At 43.0% G+C, this 27,087-nt stretch overlaps 1 protein-coding gene across 3 annotated transcripts in view; it reads left to right on the top strand.

Moving 5' to 3' along the window:
* DYRK2 (dual specificity tyrosine phosphorylation regulated kinase 2) overlaps positions 1-18,145 on the top strand; it is a 41,843-nt gene extending 23,698 nt beyond the window's left edge. Inside the window, exons 1-3 of one of the 3 annotated variants that reach the window (XM_054696245.1) lie at positions 3,752-3,853; positions 9,485-9,633; positions 16,348-18,145. In XM_054696245.1, the coding sequence (XP_054552220.1) occupies positions 16,369-17,955 (1,587 nt within the window). In that variant the 5' untranslated portion in view covers positions 3,752-3,853; positions 9,485-9,633; positions 16,348-16,368 and the 3' untranslated portion in view covers positions 17,956-18,145. Of the gene's footprint in view, positions 1-3,747; positions 3,854-8,688; positions 8,871-9,484; positions 9,634-16,347 lie in introns of those variants that run through there. The other 2 variants (XM_037514033.2, XM_054696244.1) reach the window with 2 other exon arrangements.
* The last annotated feature ends 8,942 nt before the right edge of the window (positions 18,146-27,087 follow it).

Raw genomic sequence — 27,087 nt, 5'->3', positions numbered from 1 at the left:
TTTAAATTGAGCCTCCATCGTACTTTGTGAATATGGCAAGTACTTTTTTTTTTTTCTTTAAAGATTTGTTTATTTATTTGTACAAGCACTGGGTACAGTCAGAGCCCGGAGGGTGAGAGGATTCACCAGAGCCAGAGCGGGGAGCAGAGCAGGCAGAAGGACCGAAGCACACTGCTGAGGGGAGCAACGGGCAGCAGGAGAGGTCTGCGCGCCATGTGGCACCCTCCTCCGGTGGCCAGGGAGCATCTGGGGATCGAACCGGCACTGCAGAGGCTGCGGGCAGCTTCTTAACCCAGCGCTCAACCGCTGCGCCACCAGGGAGGCCCTAGCTGATTATTTTTAAAGAGTTTTATTGCAACATGCCTAGATAAGCAGCTTTAAGAATTATGGATGCTTCTGAAGCGCAAAAGGAATAAGGAAAAACAACTGGTCCTTCTATTACTTCTGGACGCTCTTACTTCAAAGGTTCTTCTTTGGGCTCTAGAATGAGCATCACAATGAAGAGTATCTGGAAGAGTTCACAGTGGTGTCCTGGGAAGAACTTGGGCTCACCTCCTACCATGGACACACCAGATATGCAATTACATATGGAATACTTTTTTTTTTTTTAGGTTTTTTTTTTTTTAATAGAGGCATGTTTTATTTATTTATTTGTTTGTTTGTTTGTTTTGTTTATGCATGCACTGGGTACAATCAGAAGCGCGGGAGGGTAAGAGAATTCACCAGAGCCAGAGCAGGGAGCAGAGCAGGCAGAAGGACCAAAGTACACTGCTGAGGGGAGCAGCGGGCGGCAGGAGAGGTCTGTGCGCCATGTGGGACCCTCCTCCGGTGGCCGGGGAACAGCTGGGGATCGAACCGGCACCGTAGAGGCCGCGGGCAGCTTCGCAACCCAGCGCTCAACCGCTGCGCCAACGGGGAGGCCCATATGGAATACTTCTTGCTGAAAAAAGATCTGGAAATGATTTAAACAGTTCCTCCACAACAGGAGACAAAAGGATTACACCAAACTGCTAGGAGAGGTGGAGATGCAGACTTTACCAACACCTCCCACTACTAACACGGTGACCCACAATTGATAGAGCTCTTACAAACGTGGAGCTTCTTCATGAGAAATGGCAAGGGGGTGGTGACCAACATCAGATACCCCCACCCATGGGACCTACCTGCACCAAAGAGACCGGTTCCCCCAAAACGTCTAACTTTGAAAACCAGCAGGGCTTGCTTGCAACCAGGGGATCCAAGAAGCCATGGAGAAAGGAGAGCTTACTCTTAAAGGGCAAGCAAGCAGACTCACTCACAGCAAGACTCAGTGCAAAAGTAACAATTTGAAAAGCTCCTAAATTATAAATGAAAGAGACTCATTAGCTAATCCCAAGTATCTGCCAGAGAACTAGAATCTGCCCCAACTCTCTCTAGAGACAGAGGCACTCGAGAGCACCATTTTAGTGGACATTCATCATACCTTGCTGGAACTTGTGGGCACTGTTTTAACTCACCCCCTCCATTACTGAGGTCACAGGACTTACCATGGCTCCAGTACGCCAGCCATGCTGAATATACCAGGCTTCCCATGCCCACCTGTGCCAGCCTACCAAGATATATCTCACCACACATCCAGCTGCCACCCAATCTGACGAGAATTGCCTCAGCACACATACCCCCTTCTCAGGCCCACCATGGCTTCTCTGAAGCCGGAAGAGCTATTAGGGAGCGTAGGGTATAAGCCTTGCTTTGTGCTGAGGTCCTATAAAATGGCCTCTGGTCGGCATTAAACTAGGTGCTAAAGAGATCCTTCCCTTTGGAACACTGACAGGTTTTGGCCCACCTTCAGCAATGAGGACAAGGCTGTCTACACAATCACAAAATATTCAAGAAACAACAATAACAACAACAAAAATAGGGCAGAGTTTAACTATGAGGTTCAACACCTACATGAGACTGCTCTTTCAAGGCTGGAAGAAGCAGCTGCTTGACCTAATACAGAGAAACAACCAGTCATGCAAAATGAAGTAACAGGAATATATACCAAATGAAAGAGCAGGATAAAATCTCAGAAATGAAGCAGAGATAAGCAGTCTACCAGATAAAGAATCAAAATAATGGTCATAGACTCTCACTGAAATTGAGAGAAGAATATATGAACAAAATAAGAACTTCAACAAAGCAAAAATATAAGAAAGTATTAAGCAGAAGTCACAGAGTGGAAGAACACAATAACTGAATTGAAAGACACACTGGAGAGATTCAACAGCAGAACTGATGAAGCAGAACAGATAAACAAGCTCAAAGACAGGGCATTGGAGCACATTCAAACAGAGCAAAAAAGAGAAAAATGAATAAAAAAAAAAAATGAGTCTTCTTAAGGAACTTACGGGACAATACCAGCAGAACAACATTATAGAAGGAGAAGGTAATGAGAAAGGGGTAGACAATTTATTTGAAGAGATAAAGGGTAAAAAGTTACCTAACCTTGGGAAAGAAACAGACATTCAGGTACAGGAAGCATGGAGAGTGCCAAATAAGATGAAACCAAAGAGATCCACACCAAGATAAGTTATGATCAAAAGTTAAAAACTCTTACAAGCAACAAGAGAAAAACAACATGTTCCATACAAGGGAACCCCCATATAAAAATCAGCAGGTGTTTTCAGCAGAAACTTTGTAGACCAGAAGGAAGTGGCATGATAAATTCAAAATGTTGAAAAAATTTCTTCCATCCAAGAATGCTGTACCTGGCAGGGTTATCACTCAGAATTGAAGAGAAAGTTTTTTTCAGCCAAACAAAAATTATAGGTGTTCATCAAAACAAAATTGGTATTGCAAGACATATTATAGCATCTTCTTTAAGTTGAAAAGAAATGGTACTAAGTTGAAGCAAGAAAACATAGGAAAGAAAAATGTCTTCCTGGTAAAGGTAAATATATAGCAAATGTAATGATTTAACCATTTATAGAGCTTTATAGAGCTAGCGCAGTAATAAAAAGACAAAAATAGTAACAGCAAATAAAACCATAATAATTAGTTAAGTGACATGCACTTTAAAATGATGTAAAATGTGACATCAAAAATATAAGGGTGGGGAAGTAAAAATGTGGAGTTTTAGAGTGAGTTCAAAATTAAATTAGCATCAAGTTTAAAAAATGTAGTATATATATGTTTATAATATATATCAAATATATTACATTATATCTTATATATCCTATAATTTTATATAATAAATATCTGATATATTTAGTATACAAATATAATTTTGTTATATATGATATACATTTACATATATTATTTATATATATAACACTCTATGTAACCACAGAGCAAAAATTCATAACAAAAGAAAATAAGAAAGAAATTTAAACATAATACTAAAGAAAGTTATCAAACCACAAGGGAAACAAGCAAGAGAAGAAAGGAACAGAGAAAAACTACAAAAACAGTCAGAAAGTAGTTTGAAAATGGCAATAAATACATACCTATCAACAATCAGTTGAAATATAAATGGACCAAGTTCTCCAGTCAAAAGATACAGAGTGGCTGAATGAATTTTAAAAACCTAAAAAAGTTCCATTTCAGATGTATAAACCTCCATTTTCCACAGTGGCTGCACCAGTTCATATTGATAACCACCACCAAGGGAGGGAATGCTCCTGATCATAGAGGAAAGGCTGTCAGCTTTTCTCTGTTGAGTATCACAGATCCTGTCCCCCTATTCTCTGCTTTTAAAGAATTGCATCACTGTTTCTTTTACAGCAAACAGAGCTGCTGCTACCATCTTTACTTACTCATCCTTCACCAGATGAGGACCTAGCACAGCTCCTGGTCCCTGGAATCAACTGTTCCAGGCTCATTGCTCCCCGTGAGTCTTGTGGGTCATGGGTCAGCCTTCCAGAGGGTGATGTTCTTTTTTTTTTTTGGTAAAGATTTATTTATTTATTTATACAAGCACTGGGTACAGTCAGAAGCACAGGAGGGTGAGAGAATTCACCAGAGCCAGAGCAGGGAGCAGAGCAGGCAGACTGACCAAGTACACTGCTGAGGGGAGCAGTGGGCGGCAGGAGAGGTCTGCGCGCCATGTGGGACCCTCGCCCGGCAACCGGGGATAGGGGATCGAACAGGCGCTGCAGAGGCTGTGGGCAGCTTCGCAGCCCAGTGCTCAACCGCTGTGCCACCAGGGGAGGCCCCAGAGGGTGATGTTCTGTGTGTTCCACCACGGGGTGATGGGGTGACGGTGGCAGTGCTGTTCTGGGCAGCTGCTGGGGAGTGTACTCAGACATGGCACTCCCTTTGAAGCTCCTAGATACCCTGGCACCACTCTGCTGGCATTTGTCCTGGTTTGAGTGGAAGGGAGAGTTTGAGTACAGTTTCCATCAGACTTTTTATCATGGTACCCCACCCACACTTTAGAATATAGCTTTTTCTTTTCTCTCTCACTGGTTTATAACATTAATTCTGACCTGAGGGTTCAGATGGACAAAGCAGATGAACTGTTCCATCCCCAACCTTTCCAGGTACCTAACTTGCCTTAGAGACAAGTGTCCTTCCCTCCCCCTATGATGAAAGAAATGAGTCTGTAAGTATTCTGACCAAAACATGACCAACCTGCCCAGTTATGTCAGATCATCAGCTTTCTAGTGGTATAAAAATCTCATCTTGGTGTACACACCAGCAGCAGTCGGGCGAATGTGAGCATCTAGTGGGTGGTCCTGCGATCCATGCCCCTGTATCTGAGGAGGTTACATTCTTGGACTTCAGGCCCTAAGGTGTCCATGCTCTTCTCTAGGTCGCTCTGGATTTTGGTGATGGACACATAGGAGGAGCCATCAGTTAATGGTGCTCTCATAAAGGGAGCTAGGTTGGCATTACTCATAGGTTGTGTTACCCCAAATGAGTCAGGTCCTTAGTAATTTACTTGTTTTAAAAGACTCTGTACCTTGTTTTCCTATTTCTATAGCTGCTAAAGTTTTGGCTATTTCTTAATCTCACTCTAACATTCATTACTCTAACCTTGTGAAGATAATAATACCAGCCCTCTCCTGCCCAACCCAAGCTTTCTGAACTGCTTACCCTGCTCCCAGAATACAGTAGGCTTTCTTAGACCTTGGTACCTCTGCATACCCTATGTCTTCTGCTTAGCATGTCCTAGCCTGACTTGCCTGATGGGCAAACTCCTAAGCACCTTGAAAATCTTCAATGGAGGGCAGTGTCTTTGATGCCAGGTACCCCCTGAGTGGAGCTCAGCATTCCCTCCAGTATGCCTCTATGTCCCTCAGTTTCCACCCCATCATGTTATTAAGTGGCTTGTCTCCCTGACTGGACTGTGAATTTCTTAATATCAATGACCAGAATCAGGAATTATTTATTAACTGTGTAGTGTCAATACTAATAGTGTCAAAAAATATGTTCAGAGCTTATTGTTCATTGCTTAATTGAATAAAAGAATGTGATCCTAATGTTGAATAGATTGCCAGACTGAAATCTAACCCATTACATCTGATGACTCATCCTATCCCCTAGGCCAAGCACGTATTAAATTCTTTGTAAATGTTTCTGGGATAAAAGGATTAAATGAGTGAATGTGTTTAGAAACCAGCAATTTTCTTGTTCATTTCCAATTTTCTCTGTGATCAGTGAAAAATCAACTTCCTTCCACCTGGTTCCATTCTGAGCTCCCCAAAGTTTCTTTTACTCTAACCCTGCCACATCCTGCTACCTACTTGTTGTTTGGATCTGGAGTTCATAAACATAGAGAACAGATGGAGTTTTTACAGAGGGCCAGAACCACGGTGACTCTTACTAATTGAATGGCGCTCCCGAGAAGGTTACTAGTTAACATTGACATGACTCTAGTCAGGTTATGAATTGCAAAGATTAAACATGATAGTATTTGTGAAAGCATTTTACACAGAGGTAAATGTACAGTGTAATTAATAGTGCTACATTAAAATAATAAAGCAGAGGGTAATCACTCCTAGAATTGACTCAGTTCATTCTCCTTAAAATCTCAGGGAATGCATTTGTATGTGTATTTTTCTTGTTGAGGCCTTCAATAGTTAACAGAGTGAGAGAATCCAAGAAATTGTAAATACTAATTTCTGTGCCACTAAAAATATAATTTTGAAAGATGCAATATTTAAAATAATAAAAATTAAAGATTAGGTAAAATACAAATTTTCTTGAAGAAGCAAAAAGTAAGTAAAAATGAAATTAGACTGGTCATATCTTAAAATAATATACTAGGCAAAGTTTCCTAGATATGTATCTTTTTCTTTCTTTGATGAGGTTTGAGATTTAATGATTGTTTCTGTCTCCTTTGTAAAGAAAAAAAGCCACTACCCCTTTTTCTTAAGCTTAATGTGTAAGTTAGTATTACTAACTGGATACTAATTTGGATTTTATACAGACTATACTATCAGTAGTTAGCTTTTTTTTTCCTCATGAAAAAGCAGTAGCACACTGAGCTTCTATAGAAGTATTATAAGAACAGTTTAAGTAAAAAGGGGCATCAGGTTATATTAAAATTGACTTTTTTGCTTCAAATTTTTATTTGAACATTAGTTGTATTGAGTTCTCATAAAAAAAGAAAATGGTGTGAAATAATTGTTTTAAAAGGAAGAAAAGAGAAGAGGTTTGAGATTTAAAAATCAAAGGTGGTGTAATAAATAGTGTAATTGGATTGGGAGGCAGGAAATGGCATCTAACATCATCTCTACTACTTAGTACCCTACCCCTTTCTTTTAGTTCATTCTGAACACTATGTTTCCTCGTGTGAGTTTAAATGCTTTATCTCTGCTGAAGAGCAAAAGGAATATTTCTTGCTGGGGTCAAATCAGCTCATCATTCTCTAAAGGCATATTGGATTGATTACTTCATTGTAGTCCTACTTTATGAGGAGACTGCGCCAACAGGGTTTGTGTATTTTTTGGGAGGACCTATTACTAGGCAAAATTCTGCTCTTTGCACCTGTTACTTCTCCAAATGTCCCCTTATCCCCTTATCCCAGTAGGAGCCCTGGAGATTCTGACAGGTTCACACTGCATCTTTAAAACAATCAGTTTTGGGCATTCGGATAAAACTTAGGATGATCTCTCTGGTAGGTTGCTTCCACAATTTTGCAAACGGGGACCATGGGACTTAGCAGGAGGTGGTCCTCTTCTGATTTGAATCTGCCTTAGTCTAGGCCTGCACACTTGGTGAAGGTAAGGAGCCGCAGATAACACCAAGCAGAGCACCTTAGAGACTAGTATCTAGACAACTTCAGAAATCTTGTATGTCTCAGGAAGGAAGTGCACCCCAGAGCTCACCCACACCTCCACCTCTCACACCACACACACACACACACTTCAAGTGAAAAAAATCTGCGACCTTTGGAGAAAGGTACATAGGATGTGCCACACGGGGTTGGGGGTGGGGGTGGTGGTGGTCAGGGCGTGAGATGGGCAAGCAGTTCTACAGTCTGCAAGGAAAATAAGGGTGCAGGGCAATTAAAAAGACGGGGAAATTCTCCACGTGTCTTGGAAGGTAAGTGAAGAGCCTTCGTTAGGAGAGGAATTAAAGGTGTCCTTCCCTCTGGCAGAGAGCTGAAAAGAAGGTGTGTCTCTCCCAGCGGCCGTGCAGGGGAGAGGCTCCGAGTTGTAAGGAAATGGGAGGTGTCTCTGATGTTTATTTTTGCCTAGCAACCCACAGCCAACTGCTTCGCCAGCAGCAGTCCACGCGCGCCTCTCTGCCTCCCCTTGTCCTAGCGACTGGAGAGCGGTCACTTGGTGTCAGTAAATCGGGGAGGGTGTGTGCGGCGGAGGTGGGCTGGGAGGGCAGCCCCCTCCTTGGCCCACGCTGCGGGGGGGGGGGGTGGAGGGATCACCAGGCAAAGCTGCGGTCCTCCACCTGGCTTACCGAGGTGACCCTCGCACAACTAAGTATCTACATGAAAAATTGGGGGGACCGGGTGGTTCAACCACTGGGACCGGGAAGTGGGGGGCAGTATTGTTTGTGAGCGGCCATTAGCTCTGAACAGCTGAAAATGCATTTGTGTTTGGGGGCGCGCATGGCAGGGGAGGGGTCTCTGCAGCGCTCTCGGTAGGAGCGCAGCAGGGGTAGGTTGCACCGCGGGGAAAAGCAGGGCTGCTGCAGGGGCCGGAGAGGCCCGGGAGGGGAGAAGGTCGAGGGTGGGGGAGCGAGGGGAGCGGGGCAGCCGGCCGGCGCGCGAGGCGGAGGGCGAGCCGGGCGGCGGAGCGTTCCCGGGAGCGGAGGGGTGGCTATGCAGATGCTGGGGGGCGGGGGGAGGGCCCCGAGCGGGAGGCCGGGTGGGGGTGGGGTGTCGGGGAGGGTGTGTGGCTGGCTTGGGGGGAGCCCGGGGGCGGGGCCTGCACCCGCGGCGGAGGGGAGCGGGGGCGGGGCCGCCTTCCCGGGGCGCGCCGCGCGCGGGCGCCAGAGTGCGCGGGGGCGCGCGCGCGAGCCCGGGGCCAGGCTCCCGAGCGAGTGGGTCCAGGCGGCGCAGCCCGCTCCCCCGCGCCCTGTGTGAGGGACCCGGGGAGGCCGCGGCTCGCAGGGGAGGGCGAGGCATGTGCACGGGCCGGGGGCTGTGGCAGCCGCCCGCGGACGAGGGGGACGGCGGCGGCGGCGAGGAGCGCGGGGGGCTCGCGGCGGCGGGCCCGGGCCGCGGGGATGCAGCGGCCCGTGTGTGTCTGGCCCTAGCTGACGCGAGGCGGCGAGGCGGCGCCGGGGACCCGCGCGGGGCACGGCCAGGCGGCGGCGACGGCGGCCGCCACAAGTAGCAGCAGGACGGGCGGCGACGGCAGCCTGAGATGCATGTTCCTCTCCAGCGGCCATGTTAACCAGGAAACCTTCGGCCGCCGCTCCCGCCGCCTACCCGACCGGTAAGGAGCGCCCGGCCCGCGCCCGCCCCCCGGCGCCCTCCGCGCGCGGCCCCCGCTCGGCCCCGGCGCCGGCCCTCGTGGCGCGGCCGCTCGCGGCCCGCGGGGGCGCCCCCGAGTCGGCGCGGCGGCGAGGGGAGCCCCGGGCGGACGGCACGCCCTCGCCGCGCTCCGCTCATTGTGCGCGCGCCCCGGAGGCGCCTCCGAGTGGACCCCGGGGCCCTCCCGGCCGCTCCGCGCGCGGGACCTGGCGAGACCCCGGCGCCCGCCGGCCTCTGCAGCCCCGTCCCCCGCCCGGCTCGCGCCGCCGGCTGCTGCGCCGCCGAGCCCGGCCCGGGCGCCTCCCGAGCGGGGTCGCGAACTCGCGAGCCGGGGCGCGCCTGAACTTTGCGGCTGCCGGAGCCCCAACCCGGGATGCGCGCCGGGAAGTCCCTCCCGGGCGCCCCTTCCCTCCCCCGAGCGTCCACGCGCCGGCGTTTGCGCTGCCCGGGTCTCTCTCTCTCCCCCGGGAAGAGCGGGGTTCGCTGCCCAGAGGGGTGGGGCGGGGCGGGGCGACGGGTCCGGGTGACTTTCTCCCCCCTGACCCTCTTTTGTCTCCTCCCGCGCGTGGCTCCTAGGCCGAGGAGGGGACAGCGCCGTTCGTCAGCTTCAGGCTTCCCCGGGGCTCCGTGCGGGGCCCCCCCGGAGCGGAGTGGGGACCGGGCCGCCCTCCCCCATCGCCCTGCCGCCTCTCCGGGCCAGCAACGCTGCTGCCGCAGCCCTCACGGTGAGACCCAGCCCGCGGGCGGCCGGGGGGAAGGGGTGCGGGAGAGCCCGGGGAATAAACACCCACATTTGTGGGGTTCTGACGCCGGGAGGAGCGAGGTCGAAGTGCGAATGTCTCCACGATCCTGGCGGTGGCCTCTCCTGGACGCCGCCCGCGGTTACTCGGGCGAGCCCAAAGCTGCAGTCACAAAGGAAGATTCGCGTCTCTGGCCCCTCACTTCCCCTCCGGAGCCCGCCCACCCCTGCCCTACTCTTCCTCTGAACTTCCTTCTTGCTGCTTTCTTCTCTCTCCCCTCTCTTTTGGTCCTTGCTAACCAGAGCGCCTTTCCATGCTTGGGTAAACATGCCCCCCTCTCCCCCCCCACCCCAGCCCTCCCCACTTCCCCACAAGCACCACACTGGGTAGTGGGTATTTATAGAAACAGATGTGTTAAGGGACAGCCTGGCCGTCCTGCCCAGAAAATCGATCGCCCAAAGAGCTTCCCGGCCTGGCTCCAGCCAGCAGGGAGCACCGCCAATTGTCCCCCGCGTGTGGAAGCATGTTTTATGAGTGCTACAGGTTTGAACACAGCAGAAATTGTAATTAACATTAACAAAAATAAGAACCACAGCAGCCGTCAAAACAACACGCCACCCCTGTAGGATTCTGCCAGTTGGATGTTACTCAGAAGGAGAGGGACTTTGCTTTGGAAGTGGGAAGGGGAGGTATCAGACAGGTGCAGTGGCCCCTCAGCGGGCTGTCAGGGAAGAGAGCCCGGCGTGGGAGTGATGGCTGCAGAGGTTGGCAAGCTGGGTTTGACTTCAGCTTGTACCTTTTCTCAGTCTCCAGAGATGGCCCTTGGATGGTGACTGCCAGCCTAGAGGAGGTGTGCACTTGCAGGAGGTGATGCCTTCCAGGTCTTATTTCTCTTGATCTTGCAGTGGAGCCTTTTAAGCCCCTTAGCAAGCATCTGAAGGATGCTTGTAGTGATAGAGCTTTGTTTGCCAAGTGAAAATCAAGTTGGAGTTTCCAGCTTAGAGAGGAGCAACTCAGAGGGTTATGTATAAAGGGGAAACTTGTTTGTCTGAGAATTTGTGAGAGGATGTCTAGAATGGAGTATCTCTTCTTGGAACTGGACAGATAGGTATGAGTTTCATAGAAAAGTATCTTGCTATCTTCTTTGTTTACCCTGATGCAGCCACAGAAGTTAATGGAAGTGTGTTACACTGTTCATGGTGAAAGAGAATCTGTCAGTAGGCTGATGGGTTCTTTGTGTTATGGTTGTCACTGTGATGTTCTCATTGAAGACCTGCCATTGGTTTTTGGAGGGTTGGGTTGGTTTGTCTGATTCGGAATCACCTGACAATTTGGAATCTGTAACATTCAAATGTTTGTTTTTTTTTTTCCCCCTCTTGTGTTGATGTATCAGATGGCAGGGAATGGAAGGAAGAGAAATACTTTGTGTCTAGATTCCAATTTTGTAATGGTGGGCTTTGCTTAAAATCAGAGCCTTTTTGCAATTGAAATGTGTAATGAAATTAAATGAACGTGTCCTGGAGGAAGAGCCTGTAGACCAGCAATGAAAAGGTGTGAGGGTTACGACTCCTGTAGATGGAAAACTGTATTTTGCTGTGGCATCTGATTTACATTTACCTGTGTTGAACTTACTTGTTGAACTTTAGTTTGCTGTTAATCATTAGAGATTTGGTTTGAAAAGTGTGAATTTGGGTTTCCATTATTGTTTAGTTTTGATTTTATTTGAACAACATTGCAGACACAGGACCGGAAAGCATAAGAGAGTCAGCATTTATCTGGTTGTACTCCTTTATTTTACAGATGAGAAAACAGTTGAACAAATTATATGGTTTGGTCAAGATTCCCAAGCCAGTTCATAAGCAAGGCAGGAACTAAAGCCCAGACTCTCCTACATGGAGCTTTAGCACACTGCTTGACACTGCCATTTCCAGGGAACTGTACCAGTTTCATTATAAATGTGAGAAACTTTGCAGATCTATATTCCCGTAGTCTTTCAGGTTTTTATAAGATTTTAGATTTTAATGCACAACAATTATAGCTTGGAGGAGCTATTTAGAATGAGTAGGGGGAGAAAGCATTAATGAGAGGAAAGTGAACGTGTCATAGAAGCTTATTCATGTTTTTCCTTGTAAATACATGATTGTAAAGATTATGCAGTTTGGAATTTACTTCATTGCCCTTTTATCCCCTTTCTCCATGGATATATGCCCCAGTCATTTTGTTTATCTCTGCTTGTCCTAAAAGTTTGCCTAATAATTCTCTGGGTTTCTGTTAGTTTTTTCTTTTACACTTGATCTTAGCCAAAAGGCGGAGAAGCAGTGTTAGTTTTTTCTTTTAATGTTATGTGAGAGATACATATTTTAATTCTTAAATGTCAGTATTGTATTACTTTTGTAACTGTCTTTATGTTTAAAGCAATCTGTAGTTAGAGTTTTACCTTTAATAAATAATTATAATTAAGAATAAATATTCTCACTTAAAAATAGTAGTATTTCGGAGAAGAAAAAGTAGGTAGGTATTTTACTCAGGGCCACTGTCAGTGTGTTTGAGGAGGAGCTAAAATTCCATTCTTTTTTGACTCCGTTCTATTCCCATAATGGTATTTACCATTCCTAAGATGACATCAGAGTAGTTTTAAAACTCCCAGAAGTGTTAGCACAGTGAAATGTCTGCTATTTTCCATTTTATTATCGGAAGAGATTAAACCTACCAAATAGTTATTCTCACATAATCTTTGATAGTAAAATATTTCCCGGTCAGAGAAGGCTCTTGTAAATCTCTCCATTTTAACCCGTATGTCATATCTAATGATGTGTATATTCTTTCAGTGTATATTTTTTAAATGTGACAGGCACTGTGCTAGACATTTGCAAATAGGAATCAGCCACAATTTCAGACTTCAAGAGACTGAGTGGGAGTGAGAGGTTTCTGATTTCCTTGAAGTTTTGATGTAGTCCTGACACATGTATTTTGGAAATGTTTTGGCTTTTCTGGGATTTTTCTCTCCTTTATAGATCAGTTAATTTTATTTCTGTGTTTGGTTGGAATTTACAGTTCTATAGTGTTTGAGACTCAAAGTCCCTTACTAGAGCTTTTCCAGTGAATGTCCTCAACATCTGAGAAATTATTGAGGAGTCCACATCACTTTCAGGTGTTTTAATTGCTGTATCTTCTATAGGTATTTTTTTTTTAAAACTAGTTGTCATTTGCCCACAAGTCTCTGCTGGTACATTGCAAGCCTAACGTCTTGTGACTTGTGTCACCAGGGACCTTTCCCCATTCCCTAGGTATAACTCTCTGTTTTCTTATGAAAACACAAAATGTAGTTCTGAAGAATAATTCAGAGAGGTGAGAGTTAAAAAGGATTCATTGACGTGTTCTTCCACGCAACAGATAGTTATTGAGGGCTTACTGTATGTTTGGGTTTATGTCAAAGATAAGAGGTGACCCCGCCCCAGAATTGCTCATAGTCAGGTGGTTATATCAGATGTTAATGATAGTAAAGTATAATAAATGTTTTATTAGTGCTCTGTAAGCGTAGCAGAATGTTTCTGTAGGTCAGGGCAAGTTTCACAGACTAGATAGGAAAAGTTCATAAAGGAACTGGGTGTTTGAAGAGTGAGTAGGAATTTATCACCTAGACCTGAGGAGGAAAGAGATTCCAAGTGGCATTTGGAAAGGACAGTAGTAATACTCTAGTGAGTGTTACACTAAACATTTTATACATACCACCTTATTTAAACAGTCTCACACATGTAATGAAGTGGCTTTGTGACCTTCTTATTGACAAGAACACTGAAGTTCAGAAAGCTGAAGTCAATTTAGCCCAAGGTCACAGAGTTATGGTAGAGCTAACATTCATTTTCCATGTGTCTAATTCAAAAATCCCTGCCCTCCTAACTATTGTGAAATTTGACCTCACAGTTTAAAGGAATGTAATGTTTCCATGGGTTTTGGGGGAGTTCAACTTTGTTACTTCAGTAGAGAAGAGAAACATTGGTAGGTGAGAATGGAAGCAGGCTCCATAGTTTAGGACCTTGTGTTCTTGCCTTAAGTGCTTACATTACCTATTGAAAGGGGGTGTGCTTGGTAGATACAATGAGGTTTAACAGTAACTTAAGGAGGTGAAGGAGATGTTGCAAAGGATTTCCAGGTGTACAGCTTGAGTGATAGGAGGTGAAGCCTTTTGTTTATCAAATTGGCCGTCATGAGAGGAAGAAATGGTTTTGGTAGAAAATCATGAGTTGAGCCTGAGTTGCATGTTGGAAAGGAAAGATCAGTCATTATTACAGGGAGAAGATCTTCCCTCTGGAGACATGGATTAGCACCTCTGAGCTAGAGGTGTAGATGAGAGGGGTGTCAGCCTGCCACATGGTTTGCTGTGGTCAAGGTCAGCCAGGGAGGCCCTGGCTGTGGTCAAGGTCAGCCAGGGAGAGTTATGGGAGTGAGAAACCAAGAGAGTTAAGGGTTGAACCCTGGGGAACCTTTGGATCCACTTAAAAAAGGTAGGTGGTTATTAATTGAAACTTCTGAGGAGACCAAGAGAAGTTAGTTGGAGAGATGGGTGATTGGCAGACTCTAATTCTGGAGTCACTAAATTTTATGTGATTTTATTACTGTATTTCACATTATCCAACATACGTAAATTGCTCTTGCAAAAATTGAACTGAGTTTCTGATTCTCAAAGTTTTCCCTTGTTATCTTTTTAGGAGTTCCTAAAGCTCCAATTGTTAATTTTGTTCCCAATAAAGTCTCATGATTTTTGTATTATATATACTGATAGGTTTTTCTTGTAATATACTTCCATGCTGCCCTGAGGAAAATGGATCTTCAGGAAAGATATATTTCTAATTTCAGGCCTTTTTATTCCCTCACGCTTGAAAGACCACAGCGGGGAGGAGGGGTGCAGAGTGAGGCATGGAAAATGAAGCAGTGGACAAGCTTGGACTACTTTTTATATACCAACATTTTCCTAAGTTGTTTTTATGGACCGCTCTACTTTTGGATGCAATGAGGGTAAAATAACTTGCCCAGCTGCACTTACAGAAGATAAGGTCATTTAGCATGGAATATCATCTATGGGTTTAATGGAAAGATATGACCAGAAGTCTCCCAAAAATCTCTGAAAAGTAAAATTACTCCCTCGATGAAATTGCACTACAGAAAGGCCCAAGTGCAATACTATATTCTTCTTTGTTTTAGACGCAAGCAGAGAGAAAGTGATTCCTCTGTCACTGCATGTTGTGGGTCAAGTAAAGAAAATTGGAAGGTCTTGATCTTCTATTAAGGTTTTAGAATTTCATTTTATAGTATAGGTGGTTCCAACCCATTTCCTGAATTACTGTATTGCATATACAGAACACTACTCCTTCAGTAACTTCTAGAACCCAAAAAGAAGGATTTAGGAGGTAATGGGAAAAAAAATCATTTGCTAGCAAAGTATCAAGTATCATTGATTATAAGCTCCTAGAGGGCAGGGACTCTGCCCCTTCTGTGGCTCGATCTCAGTTACTACTGGTTCAATGAGCTGGATTATGTGTGATAAATTGCTCTTTATGATTTCATATAGAAATCACCTAGGAGAGTCTTATTTGAGACTGGCAGGATTTCCTAACTGTGAGGGGATCCTGGCTTCTACTTTTCCCCCAGTACACCTCTTTGCAATAATAATGCCTGAAAGAAATTCTACTTAGATTCTCAGTGGGAGGCTGGAGGCCCACTTACACCATCCCTTTTGTTTAGACAGGAATGTATAGGGCTGGTGTGTGCCTGAAATAGAAATTGCTACTTCGTATAATCCTTGCTGGAAACCTGAGTATCCCAGCAGCCTGGATAAATGCATGTCTTCAGAGAGCTGAGTGATTGACCACACTAAGGCCTGGAAGGGTGTGGTGGTTGATTTTGTTGGACAGAAAAGCCTTAAATTGGTCATTGCTGTTAGTGAGGCCCAGAATATTTTAAATATAGGTTAGGGGGTCACAAGATCATATAGTGCTATCTACATGGGAATCTTCCAAGCCCGAAAGTGCTTTTTTCTTGGCCACTGGATGGTACATTTTCCCAGGTGTGATCAGTTATGTTTCCAAGTAGTGGAGGAGACTGGAAGTGAAGATAGCAGTGTTTTCAGAATAAGTGAAAGAAAATGGGAGAAGTAGTACACAAGACAGATGCACCCTCCAGGTAATACAGAGCTACTGGGTGAACCATGAAAGGCGTTACTATCAGGGGGAGGGGGAGCCAGTATAGGAAACAGCATCTTTCTGTTTCCTGTTGCATTTCTATATCAAGTATGGACTGAGTGGATCATCTGTGATATACCAGGCTTTGTGCTAAATGTTAAGAAAGATGCTTTCTGCCCAGAGAACTTACTCTAAGGTTCCTGACTCTGTACAGCTGTCTCTTTAGGTGTAACTTTATGAAGTCCCTTTTCCAGATCTGAAGTATCGTATCGTAGCCTGACCCAACCCATTTGCCTGTTTTTATTTTGTCAGAGGCTGTATCACATCCACACTCCCTGTCAAGGGTCTTATGAGGTCCCTCCTGGGCGTGCAGGACTTTTTAATCTTCTAAACCTGATTCTGATTGTAAATTCAAACCAAATTGGATTTTGCAAAGGTGGGGCTAGGGACTGACATAAACTATCCCTTTTGAGCAGAGGGGCATCTTCCCTTCTATTTATGTGTCCTTTCCACATTCCAGATTGGCGGTGGTAAGCACACAATGAATGATCACCTACATGTCGGCAGCCACAGCCACGGACAGATCCAGGTTGAGCAGCTGTTTGAGGATAACAGTAACAAACGGACAGTGCTCACGACACAACCAAATGGGCTCACAACAGTGGCCAAGACGGGATTGCCGGTGGTACCAGAGCGGCAGCTGGAGAGCATCCACAGGCGGCAGGGGAGCTCCACCTCTTTGAAGTCTATGGAGGGTATGGGCAAGGTAAAAGCCAGCCCCATGTCACCTGAACAAGCAATGAAGCAATACATGCAAAAACTAACCACCTTTGAACACCATGAGATTTTCAGCTACCCTGAAATCTATTTCTTGGGTCCAAATGCAAAGAAGCGCCAGGGCATGACAGGTGGGCCCAACAACGGTGGCTATGACGATGACCAGGGATCCTACGTGCAGGTGCCCCACGATCATGTGGCTTACAGGTACGAGGTCCTCAAGGTCATTGGGAAGGGAAGCTTTGGGCAGGTGGTCAAAGCCTATGACCACAAAATCCACCAGCATGTGGCCCTGAAGATGGTGCGAAATGAGAAGCGCTTCCACCGGCAGGCAGCGGAGGAGATCCGGATCCTGGAACACCTGCGGAAGCAGGACAAGGACAACACCATGAATGTCATCCACATGCTGGAAAATTTCACCTTCCGCAACCACATCTGCATGACGTTCGAGCTGCTGAGCATGAACCTCTACGAGCTCATCAAGAAGAATAAATTCCAGGGCTTCAGCCTGCCTTTGGTTCGCAAGTTTGCCCACTCGATTCTGCAGTGCTTGGATGCTTTGCACAAAAACAGAATAATTCACTGTGACCTTAAGCCTGAGAACATTTTATTAAAGCAGCAGGGTAGAAGTGGTATTAAAGTAATCGATTTTGGCTCCAGTTGTTATGAGCATCAACGTGTCTACACATACATCCAGTCCCGGTTTTACCGGGCCCCGGAAGTGATCCTTGGCGCCAGATACGGCATGCCCATCGACATGTGGAGCTTGGGCTGCATTTTAGCAGAGCTCCTAACTGGTTACCCGCTCTTGCCTGGGGAAGATGAAGGGGACCAGCTAGCCTGTATGATTGAACTGTTGGGCATGCCCTCCCAGAAACTGTTGGATGCATCAAAACGAGCCAAAAATTTTGTGAGCTCCAAGGGTTATCCCCGTTATTGCACTGTCACGACTCTCTCGGACGGTTCTGTGGTTCTCAACGGAGGCCGTTCCCGGAGGGGAAAACTGAGGGGCCCACCAGAGAGCAGGGAGTGGGGGAATGCACTGAAGGGGTGCGATGACCCCCTTTTCCTTGACTTCTTAAGACAGTGTTTAGAATGGGATCCTGCAGTTCGCATGACCCCGGGCCAGGCTTTACGGCATCCCTGGCTGAGGAGGCGGTTGCCAAAGCCTCCAACAGGGGAGAAGACGTCAGTGAAAAGGATAACTGAGAGCTCTGGTGCTATCACGTCGATTTCCAAGTTACCTCCACCTTCCAGCTCAGCTTCCAAACTGAGGACTAATTTGGCACAGATGACAGATGCCAATGGGAATATTCAACAGAGGACAGTGTTGCCAAAACTTGTTAGCTGAGCTGAGTCCCCCAGTGCTGGTCATCGGAAAGATACGTTGTTTGCTGAGCCTTACTGGGTTGAAAAGGAATAGCTCAGACCTGTTTTTATTTGCTCAATAACTCAACTCATTTGTATCTTTTCAGCACTTATTTTAATGTAAGAAAGTTTTTCGTTTTGTTTTTATAAAATACATGGGGACAATGCTTTAAGTTTTTATACTTTCTGAAACTGTTTTTGTGTTCTAAAAGTACGATGAGCCTTACTGTATTTAGTGTGGCAGAGTAATAAAATCAGTGGCAGGCCATTGATTACTTCATGACTGCCACGCATTTACAGATTGGTGTCAAAGACATTCACTTGTTTTTATGGTTCATAGTATATTCTCCCCAAGGTGATTGCCCCTGAAGGCGCCCCTTCTCTCTCCATGCCCCAGGTTCATACACAGGTGTGGAATGTTCTGCTTCTGTTTTCCATAAGCTTCTGGGTGGTAGTGATGGTGGGAAGAGAATGGTCTGGGTGAAAATGACATCCTAGGGAGAACTGGCACCTTAGGGATTTTTTTTTTCCCTAAAAGAAAATAAAATCCCCAAGGTTTAAGTGCTCAGTAAGTATTTCTGACATTCTGAAAGCCGGCAAAGCAGACCTGGTGGATACATTGAAATGTGTGTGTTCCTCCACATTTTCTAATATGGGTGAGCTATTTTATAAGAAGCCTCCTCTTACAGAATTGGTTTTTGTACCTAAATTTAGAAATGAATTCCCTGAACCGTTCTTTGCTTTCTCCTCTCTGTTCTTCTTTCGCCATACATTTGTTGCTTGCATTAATTTTATTTCTTACTTCAAATATATATCCCAGACTGTTAATACAGAAAAGAGACATTTCAGCTGTGATTATGACCATTGTTTCATATTCCAATTTAAAAAAGAACAGCAGCCTAGCTACTTACAGTGGTAATTTCCATAGCTCCAAAGAAGGGTTGGCAGATTAGAATGAGTTCACACTTTCAGGTGCCACGATAAGGTTCTCTCTGCCTGGGAAAGTATCAACTCTTTCTTTACAAAGAAAGAGGGTTGAAAATCCTCTTGAACAGATGTCATTGTGGCTATTCTCTAAGGCCAGTTTCAACAATTTCAAGAAGGAAAAAGTTCAACCTCAAGTTAAATGGTTTGACTTACTCTTTGCATCGTTAGAACCACAGATAATGCATTCCTCTGTTTTATTTTACTTTCTTTTGGATTGCACTGATTGTTTTGTGGGAACGACACTTTAGCTGGAAAAGTAGCAGTTAGGTAAATATTTTCTTCTCTGAATAATTATTTTCACAGTGAAAATTTCAGTATTTTATCACTAATGTATGAGCAGTGATATATATCAATTTCAAGGCACGTGGAAAAAAACTTTCAGTATGTGCAATTTAATATAGGAAGATTTCTGCCTGTTTGGACATAGGTTTTGGGTAGTATAAATTAGGATAAGTGCTCTTTTATATGCACAGATATTATTGTATTGCCTGTAAGTTGATTTACAAGTACTTAAAGCATGGTCCCCAGTGAGGCCAAGAAAGTTTCCGGTTAAGTTCTCGTAATGTTAACCCTGCAGTTTCTCTTACTTTAAAAAAAGTAGTTTTGAACAAAACACCTTAATTATCTTGAGGCTTTTTCAGTTGATGGTGGAGAAAAATTGCTCAGGAAATGTTACAGATATTTGCCAAAAAACAGTATAAGATTATTAATAAGATAGTGATGTTGATATTTGCTTTACTATTTAAGGGTGTCACTGATAAATTAATTTGTACTTCTGTATTTAGAATTTATAGCTGCTTTCCCCTAGTCAAATTCTTTAGCATATTGTACACGTTTTTGTGTAATCTGTGGAAGTGCAATAACATGTCAGTAAGTTGCATTTTAAGTGATGCTCATGTGATGATGCCCCCCAATCAGCGGCTTATAGAATTTAAAGGTTGTGTATTTATTATTCAAATTTTGGCGTAAAGGCATAAGAAATGTAAGACTCAGTGTGGTGGCTTTGAAAACTATGAGCCTCTGAATGATGGTTAGCTCCTTTAGGTCATTAAAATAAACAGAAAGGCTATTTTCCCCATGCAGTGCTCCTTTTCCATAGCCACTCCGACTTTCATATTTAGGTTTAAATACATGAAACTGAGCTGGCCATTAATAGGAAATTCCCTATAAAATGGTTACATGTGTGAACATTTATAAATGGACTAATACTTCCTGTCTTCCCCCCACCACACAAAACTAGATCTTAAGATGCCAACTGTGCATTTGTGACTCTTGACTCACAAATGCAACCGGAAACTTTTAAGCCAAACTGTGATTTGCAGCACTACGGGGCTTTCCCCTCCCCCAAGATTCAGTGAAATTTCCTTTATTCACAAGAGCTGCCATGTTCAGTGTTTAGTGATAGAGCTGCTTTTAAAAAATTCTCGCTTAATTATGTCAAAAAAAGAAAAGTTGCATCTTTTGTGATGTTAAAGCATAAATAAATGAAGGGCTCTCATAGGCTACTAAGAGTTGGCTTGGAAACAGTCCTTGGTCTCACAGGTTACCATTGTCTAGGGATGTCTGAGCTGTTTTCAGATTTAGGAATAGCACAGTGTCGTCTTGTCTTTGGTTGCAGTCTCATCTGGCTCCGTTTCTTGCACCACCAGAGCGTGCATTACCACTTAAGTGTATTGCTACAACAGTGGAACAGCAGATGATGCAAGACAGTGTACATTAACAGTAGAGGAGGAGTTGTGCCCTTAGTGTTAACAATGTGCCTTTTGTTCTGGATGCCATGTTGTAGGGCATGCATTTTTTGGCCGCTTTAACTCTTTGAATACTAGGATGGAACCCACCTCTGCAAAGACACTTCTGTCTTAAATATCCAGTTATATACAGGCCTTAATACAAATCATAAGGCATGAAGCATCATGAGGCACTGAAAAAGGAAACCATTGGTTAGTCAAGCAGGGAATTCCTATGTTTAAGGGGCTAAAGATGGCCTTTGTTGTATCTTAACATCAGACTGATTTTTTAAATAATATTGTTTTTTGTTATGCTAACACTAGACAAAAATCAACTGTATTTGTAAAAATTTACCTCAAACCATTTAATTTTCTAGTGTGATTAATCCCAGGGCATTTGGTATGAACCAAAGTGCATTCCTTTTATATGTGCCTGGCTCTAGTAAGGATGGCCAGGGATTTTTACAATTTGGGTGCAAGGCACTTAAGCCACTTTTAAACTTAATGGGTGGTTTGGAGTCATGTTAAGGGACTCCATCAGAATGTTAGAAAACACTTTAGGCATCAGTAGCATTGGGCCATATTGGAATCTTAAAAGTGTGAATTACTTTAAAGAGCATTCATTTTTGTAATTTTTTTCATCAAGAATATTTCTGGTAAGCAGAAGACTTTTTAAAAAAACTGATTTGGTTGGAAAAGGTTTTAATATTGCCCAACATAATGCTGTGGTAGCATTTAAAAAAAGTATTTGTGAACTCTGTTTCTTAGGGGCTTGTACATCTCTCTGCTATGGACATATATAAAATTAATTGTAATTATACTCAGCTCAACTGCTACAGTTATGTCTAGGCAGTGGCTTGGGTTTTTATCGAGCAACAACTTAGACATGTGACTGTAATATGCTGCAACTGTGTGTACTGAAAATATGTGAAAATGGTTGAATGTGGACTGTGTATATATGTATGTATAAATTTCTGTGAGATGCTGCTGTCGCCACTTAACATGAAATATGTTTTAGTGGATTTTAATCCTAGTGGCCAGTTCTATGATACTGTATGTATTGTACAGCTGATGACAGGAGTAAGACTGTTCAGTGAATATTTGTTAAATTTTATTGTCGTGGCCAGAGATAATTTCAGAATAAAATTTTAATGTCCTACCTAACTCTTCTCCCCTTTTCTAACTATAATATAACTCCCGATCTATTTGCTGGTATTATTCTTGGTCTGGTAGCCTGGTGAGAGTTTAGAATGCAAAGATTTTCAGTAATAATTTTTTTTTTTTTTACTAGTTGAATATAAGTGTACAAATTCCAGGTAAGAAAGACACAAGTGTTAGTGATACTGTTTTCCTTCACCTTTAATATACCTGTTAGTTTTCATTTATATATAATAACTTCTGCCATGTTCTCTATCATATTAAAGCTTCAGATCTTTTTTTTTTTTAACCTTCAAGGTGAGAGTTAAGCTGTGAGATCAGAGTCTTTAATTTATTTCCCACCGGCCTTCATGCTTTTCTATGCACAAACTTTGGTAATTTATTCTTACATACTATTACTGACTCCCCTGTATGCTTTTGCAGTGTCTTGTTCTTCGTAGTCTCTTTAGTTCATGACTTTGGGGTTTTAGTGTCTCCTCCTGTCATGGCTGGATCAGAAAATAAGGCCTGTGAACTGCAACTAGCTCATGATTTGTCAAGTTCAGTTAATACCAAGCTAAGAGTTTACTTTACAGATGACAGCGAGCAGATGCTGTAGTAATTTGTCAGGCATTGCAGGGATGTTATGTAGACAAATATTTCCCTCTTGTGGAAAGAACTACCTCACATTTTTATTTACACCCTCCTGCCACCAACAGCCAAAGAATCACTCCGTGCAGCTTCCTGCAACTAAAATGAGGGGATACTGCACAAATTCCTAGCCCAGGCTTGGTCTTCATGGCCTGTCAGAGACACCATTATTGATTGTTTCTCTTGCTACTCAAAGTCCTTACCCAGTGCAATAGACCAACCAGTCAAGAAACAATATATTTAGAAATAATTTTAAGAGATGTATAATTTTGAAGGTTGATGCTCAAGTAGCAATTTCAATTTAAGATAGATTGTCCAGATCTTTCTTACATCAGATTTTACTTCCCACTCATTCTTTTATCCAGTCATTTGAAAGCACTTTCTTATCTTGATTAATGCTCTATTTTATTTGTATTTTTATCTTTTTCCCCTTGGGAATCAACAACCATACAAGTAAATATTTTTGCAACTTAAGAAGTTGCCCTCCAACTAGCATTAGAAAATGTTCCTAGCTAGCATTGGTGTTGGTCTTTTAGAGAATGTGAAATTAGTTTGATTATTTTCTATTTTGGAAAGAGCATAAAGGGAGATTTGAAGGAAGGGTATTTTTGGCTTAGTTTCACTGTTTAAGTTTGAATTTCACTGTGTTTCCTTTGGGCTATTAGGCAAATAAATACTTGTCATTAGTGATATTTAGCGCTGTCCAGAATGAAAAACAACTGCCAAGGTGTTGCACATACATTAAAAAAAAATTGCCATCTGCTGCAAAGCCTTTGGTTTATTTGGTTTGACTGACTGTTTTGCTTAGTATCTTTGCTACATTTCATATATATATATATATATATAATTGTCATTACTTTGCATTTTAAGGAAGTTTAATGAACAAACTAATATTTATTCTTCCAAAGAAAGCTTGCATTTTAGGAGTATTAACTATAATAAGGAACAGCAGGCTATATTATAACTATCATGTGTCCCAGAACTTTGTTCTGTATGAAGAAAGCCTCTCGGATCTCATGGTGTTGTATGAACATCAGTTCGGCTTTATACATCCCTGAGAGCTATAATTATCCCCACTTGATATTTGAGAAAACTGAAGTGACTTGTTCCGAAGTGACTTTGCAAAAATAGTTTGGGCTTCCGGTTGTAATCAGATAAAGAATGTTGGTCTTGGATAGTAAAGGAAAATCACTATAACACAAAAATTTAGAAAAAGTAAATTTGAGCTAATGGGCATTTCTATTATTGAGCAAATTGTGTATCAGTTTTCAGGATTTTTTTTTTTTTTTTTAATAAAAGGAAAAACTACAAAAAACAGCACCGGAGCACCTTAGTCTGCTAGGTACACCAAAAAACTAAAATGCATGTGCACACACCCTTCACTTAGTTTGTGAAAGAGGGACTTTCATTGCCATATTTGGGGAAGTTAATGAATTATAGTAGTTTTATTCTTTATTTTCTGTTCTTAATATATGCTTTTTACCTTTGAATGTATGAAAATATTTTTGATTCTTTACTAATTCTCAGGGATTGAAAGTTAATTCTTACTATAGCAGCAGGTAAATTGCTTAAATTCAAACTTACTCAGGTTTCCTATTCTTTGCCTTCATATTTAAGAAAACATAGATGCCTGCCAGGGAAGTATATAAAAATTAAAATTCCAAATATAAATTTAAAATACCAAATTTGTAAATAAATCAGTTTTACAAACCAAAATATTGTGTCTTTCCTTGCTTTTTATCCCAAATTATTTCCCCTCCTACATTTGAGGAATTTTTAATATTTAAACTTATTTTTTCACTTGTAAAAAATGAAGCATATTATTTGCAGAAAAAAAACTATGAGCAGGCCCAGATCATTTAAGAAAAAGCTTAAAGAATTGCTTTCAGTTGTTTTGGGGAAAATGTGATGAATGTAGAAAGCAGTTTATAAAGACATAAAAATAAGCATGTGGGTAAGTTTTGGCTAATTTGTCATCCTTTTATCTGAAGAGGACTATTTAACCTAATTTTCATTTCCCTTAGAATTCAATTCATTGACATTTTGGCTTGGGTAGTCTTAAATTTAAAAAAAAAAAGATATCAGTCTTATTTATCTATTGCAGATGACGTTCATTTGTGAAATATTTATTAAATGCCTATTGCTTGCCAGATTCTATTTAACCACTAAGCATATGTAATGGTGAACATAGTTTCTGTCTTTACTATTTTAGATGGTTGGGAAGGCAAGGTGTTATGCGAGTAATTGGACAAATGCATAATTGCAAATGTAACAAGTGCTATGAAGGAAAAGCATGTGCTGGGTTGTGTTTATATAATGGAAGGGGTGGGGGATGTTGTGTTGTTTTACACTGATGAAGAATGACTTTCCTCAAAAACAAATACCTTTTCAGTTGAGAAAGGAGATGGTAGCCAGACATTTCGGAGTTAGGGGAAGCGAGGTGTGGATGAATAATTATATCAAGGGCCTTGTGGCTGGAGCTTCCAAGAATCCAAAGCAGAAGGGCTTGGTATGACATGAATGTGCAGACTGTGCCAGGCCTTGTAGGTGCTTTAATGATTTTGGTCTTTATCCTGTGTGCCATGGCAGCAACCAAGGCATTTTAAGGAGGAAAATGTCATAAACAGATGTGTTCTCTCTATCTTTAGTAGAATGTACTGAGACGAGGAAAAGCAGATGAAGGAAAGTCAACTTGAAGTGCTTGCGAGAGATGGCAGATTAGACCAGAGCACAGATATGGATATTTAAAGAACAGGAAGGATTTGGAGGTCTCTGGTATGGAGAAATATGTAGGTATAGGTAACAGTGGTGTTTGTATATGAAAAGCAGTTGTTGCTCTTAGAGTTTCTGATTTTGCCACATGAAAGGGAATTGCAGTACCTAATTTCACAAGAAAAGAGAAGGGTGACAATACTTTTGGTTATGAAGTATGAAGTACTAGCAAACTTTTTTTTTGCTGAAATTTGAAAGCTTTGTGCAAAATCTCATTTGTTAATTCAATTAATTTTTAAAAGAAATTTTAGATTTAAAAGAGATTTGTAAAATAAATAAAATGGGGATTACAATCATTTGCTAGCAAAGTATCAAGTAATCATTGAGTATAAGCTCCTAGAGGAGCAATTTTCCCCAAGACAACTACCCTCTTACTTTAGTTTTCTCCCACTCACCCTCCCTCCTTACATAAAAAACAACTATAGGGCATTTGGATACACAATACAAAAAAATAAAAGAAGGAAAAAGAGCAGGAACTAGGTTCCAGCCCTTGAAGAATTATGTTTAATTGGGAAGATAAGTAAGATTAGACAGGAAATACTAAACAATTTGAGAACAATAAAAGATAAAAGTTCAGAGTAAGGAAAGGTCATGTGTGCTGCTGTTGGGTAGGAAAAGCTTCAGGCAGGTGGCTCTCGAGTCAGGTCCTCAAGCAATTCCCCACACTTTTAGTGAACATTCTTGAAGAGAATTGCTCTAATTGAGATATGACCTGTATAATTCATTCATCTAGTCCCTAATATTTGTTGGGCCCCTGTGCATGTGATTTTTGGCATATTGCCAGGGGTGGGCAGAGAACCTGAGGTTTTTGCAGAATAAGGAAGTGGAGAATAATTCCTGTGGAAAGGTGATGTCTTGTGGTCTTGTGGTTTCTTTAAATGTGCTATGTTCTCAACTCTCAGCCACTGTTCACGTGCTCACGTGCTCTTGCTCAGCTACTGTTCACAGGGGAATGACTTCCCCTGTCTCATCTTGTGGGACTCAGCTCAGGCCAGATGTCACTTCCTCTACAAAGTCCCCCTTTACCTGTGGTTGGACAAGGTGGCCCTTAACCAGCGCTGACATTGGCAATCTTTTCTTAGCATCTGGAGGAATTTTTGCTAACTAGAAGGCGAATGGAACTGAGTTGGATGAGGAAAAGCGTGGAAATCCTTTGGCTTCATACCGTCTTTCCCCTGGGCATATATGGCAAGCTGAACATGTATGGTGCATGGAGATAGCATTTCAGTAGGGGAGACAGATGTTAAAGAGATTATCACCAACAAGTCAGTGATAAATTGTGAGAGGGGTCAAAAGGGAAAAGTAGCTATATATTATTGTGAGAAAGAATAATAAACCTAGAGGTCTCTTGTATAGTAGAAATTATGAGGGCAGCTCAAAAGCCCTGAGGAGCAATCCAGAACATGAGTTCTAGGACAGGAGAGAAGGAGGCGAGCAGGGGAGCAGCTTGGTGCATGAGGTAGGCGATGAGAGCAAGGCCGTCTAATGGAGAGGGCACAGAGTCTGCTGAGGAGCTGGGAACTTGATATAATTACACCAGGAAGCCATTGCAGTGTTTAAAGTAGTTTTTTAAACAGTTCATTCTGATTTCCTGTGGGGAAAAGCTGGAGGGGAGCCAAGTGGAAATGGTTAAGACTTCATCAACAGAGGAGCCGTAACTGCCTGAGAGAAGTTAGAATTTGATAGGAATAATAATGGTCTCTGACTAAAGATACTGTCTAGGATGTGAGGTGAAGTGGGCAGAAGTCCATGCAGGATTCTGAAGAAGCCAGGGGTTGCTTTTATAATAAGAGTGGCATAGGCTGAAAAAACATGTGTTTCCAAAAGTCTAACTGTATAAA

Source organism: Talpa occidentalis, unplaced genomic scaffold (assembly GCF_014898055.3).
Source record: "Talpa occidentalis isolate TD23 unplaced genomic scaffold, MPIMG_talOcc4v2.1 talOcc4.16, whole genome shotgun sequence".
In the NCBI taxonomy this organism is placed as follows: domain Eukaryota; kingdom Metazoa; phylum Chordata; class Mammalia; order Eulipotyphla; family Talpidae; genus Talpa; species Talpa occidentalis.
The sequence above is the reverse complement of the archived record's forward strand: the minus strand, read 5'-3'. Positions and strand labels throughout refer to the sequence as shown.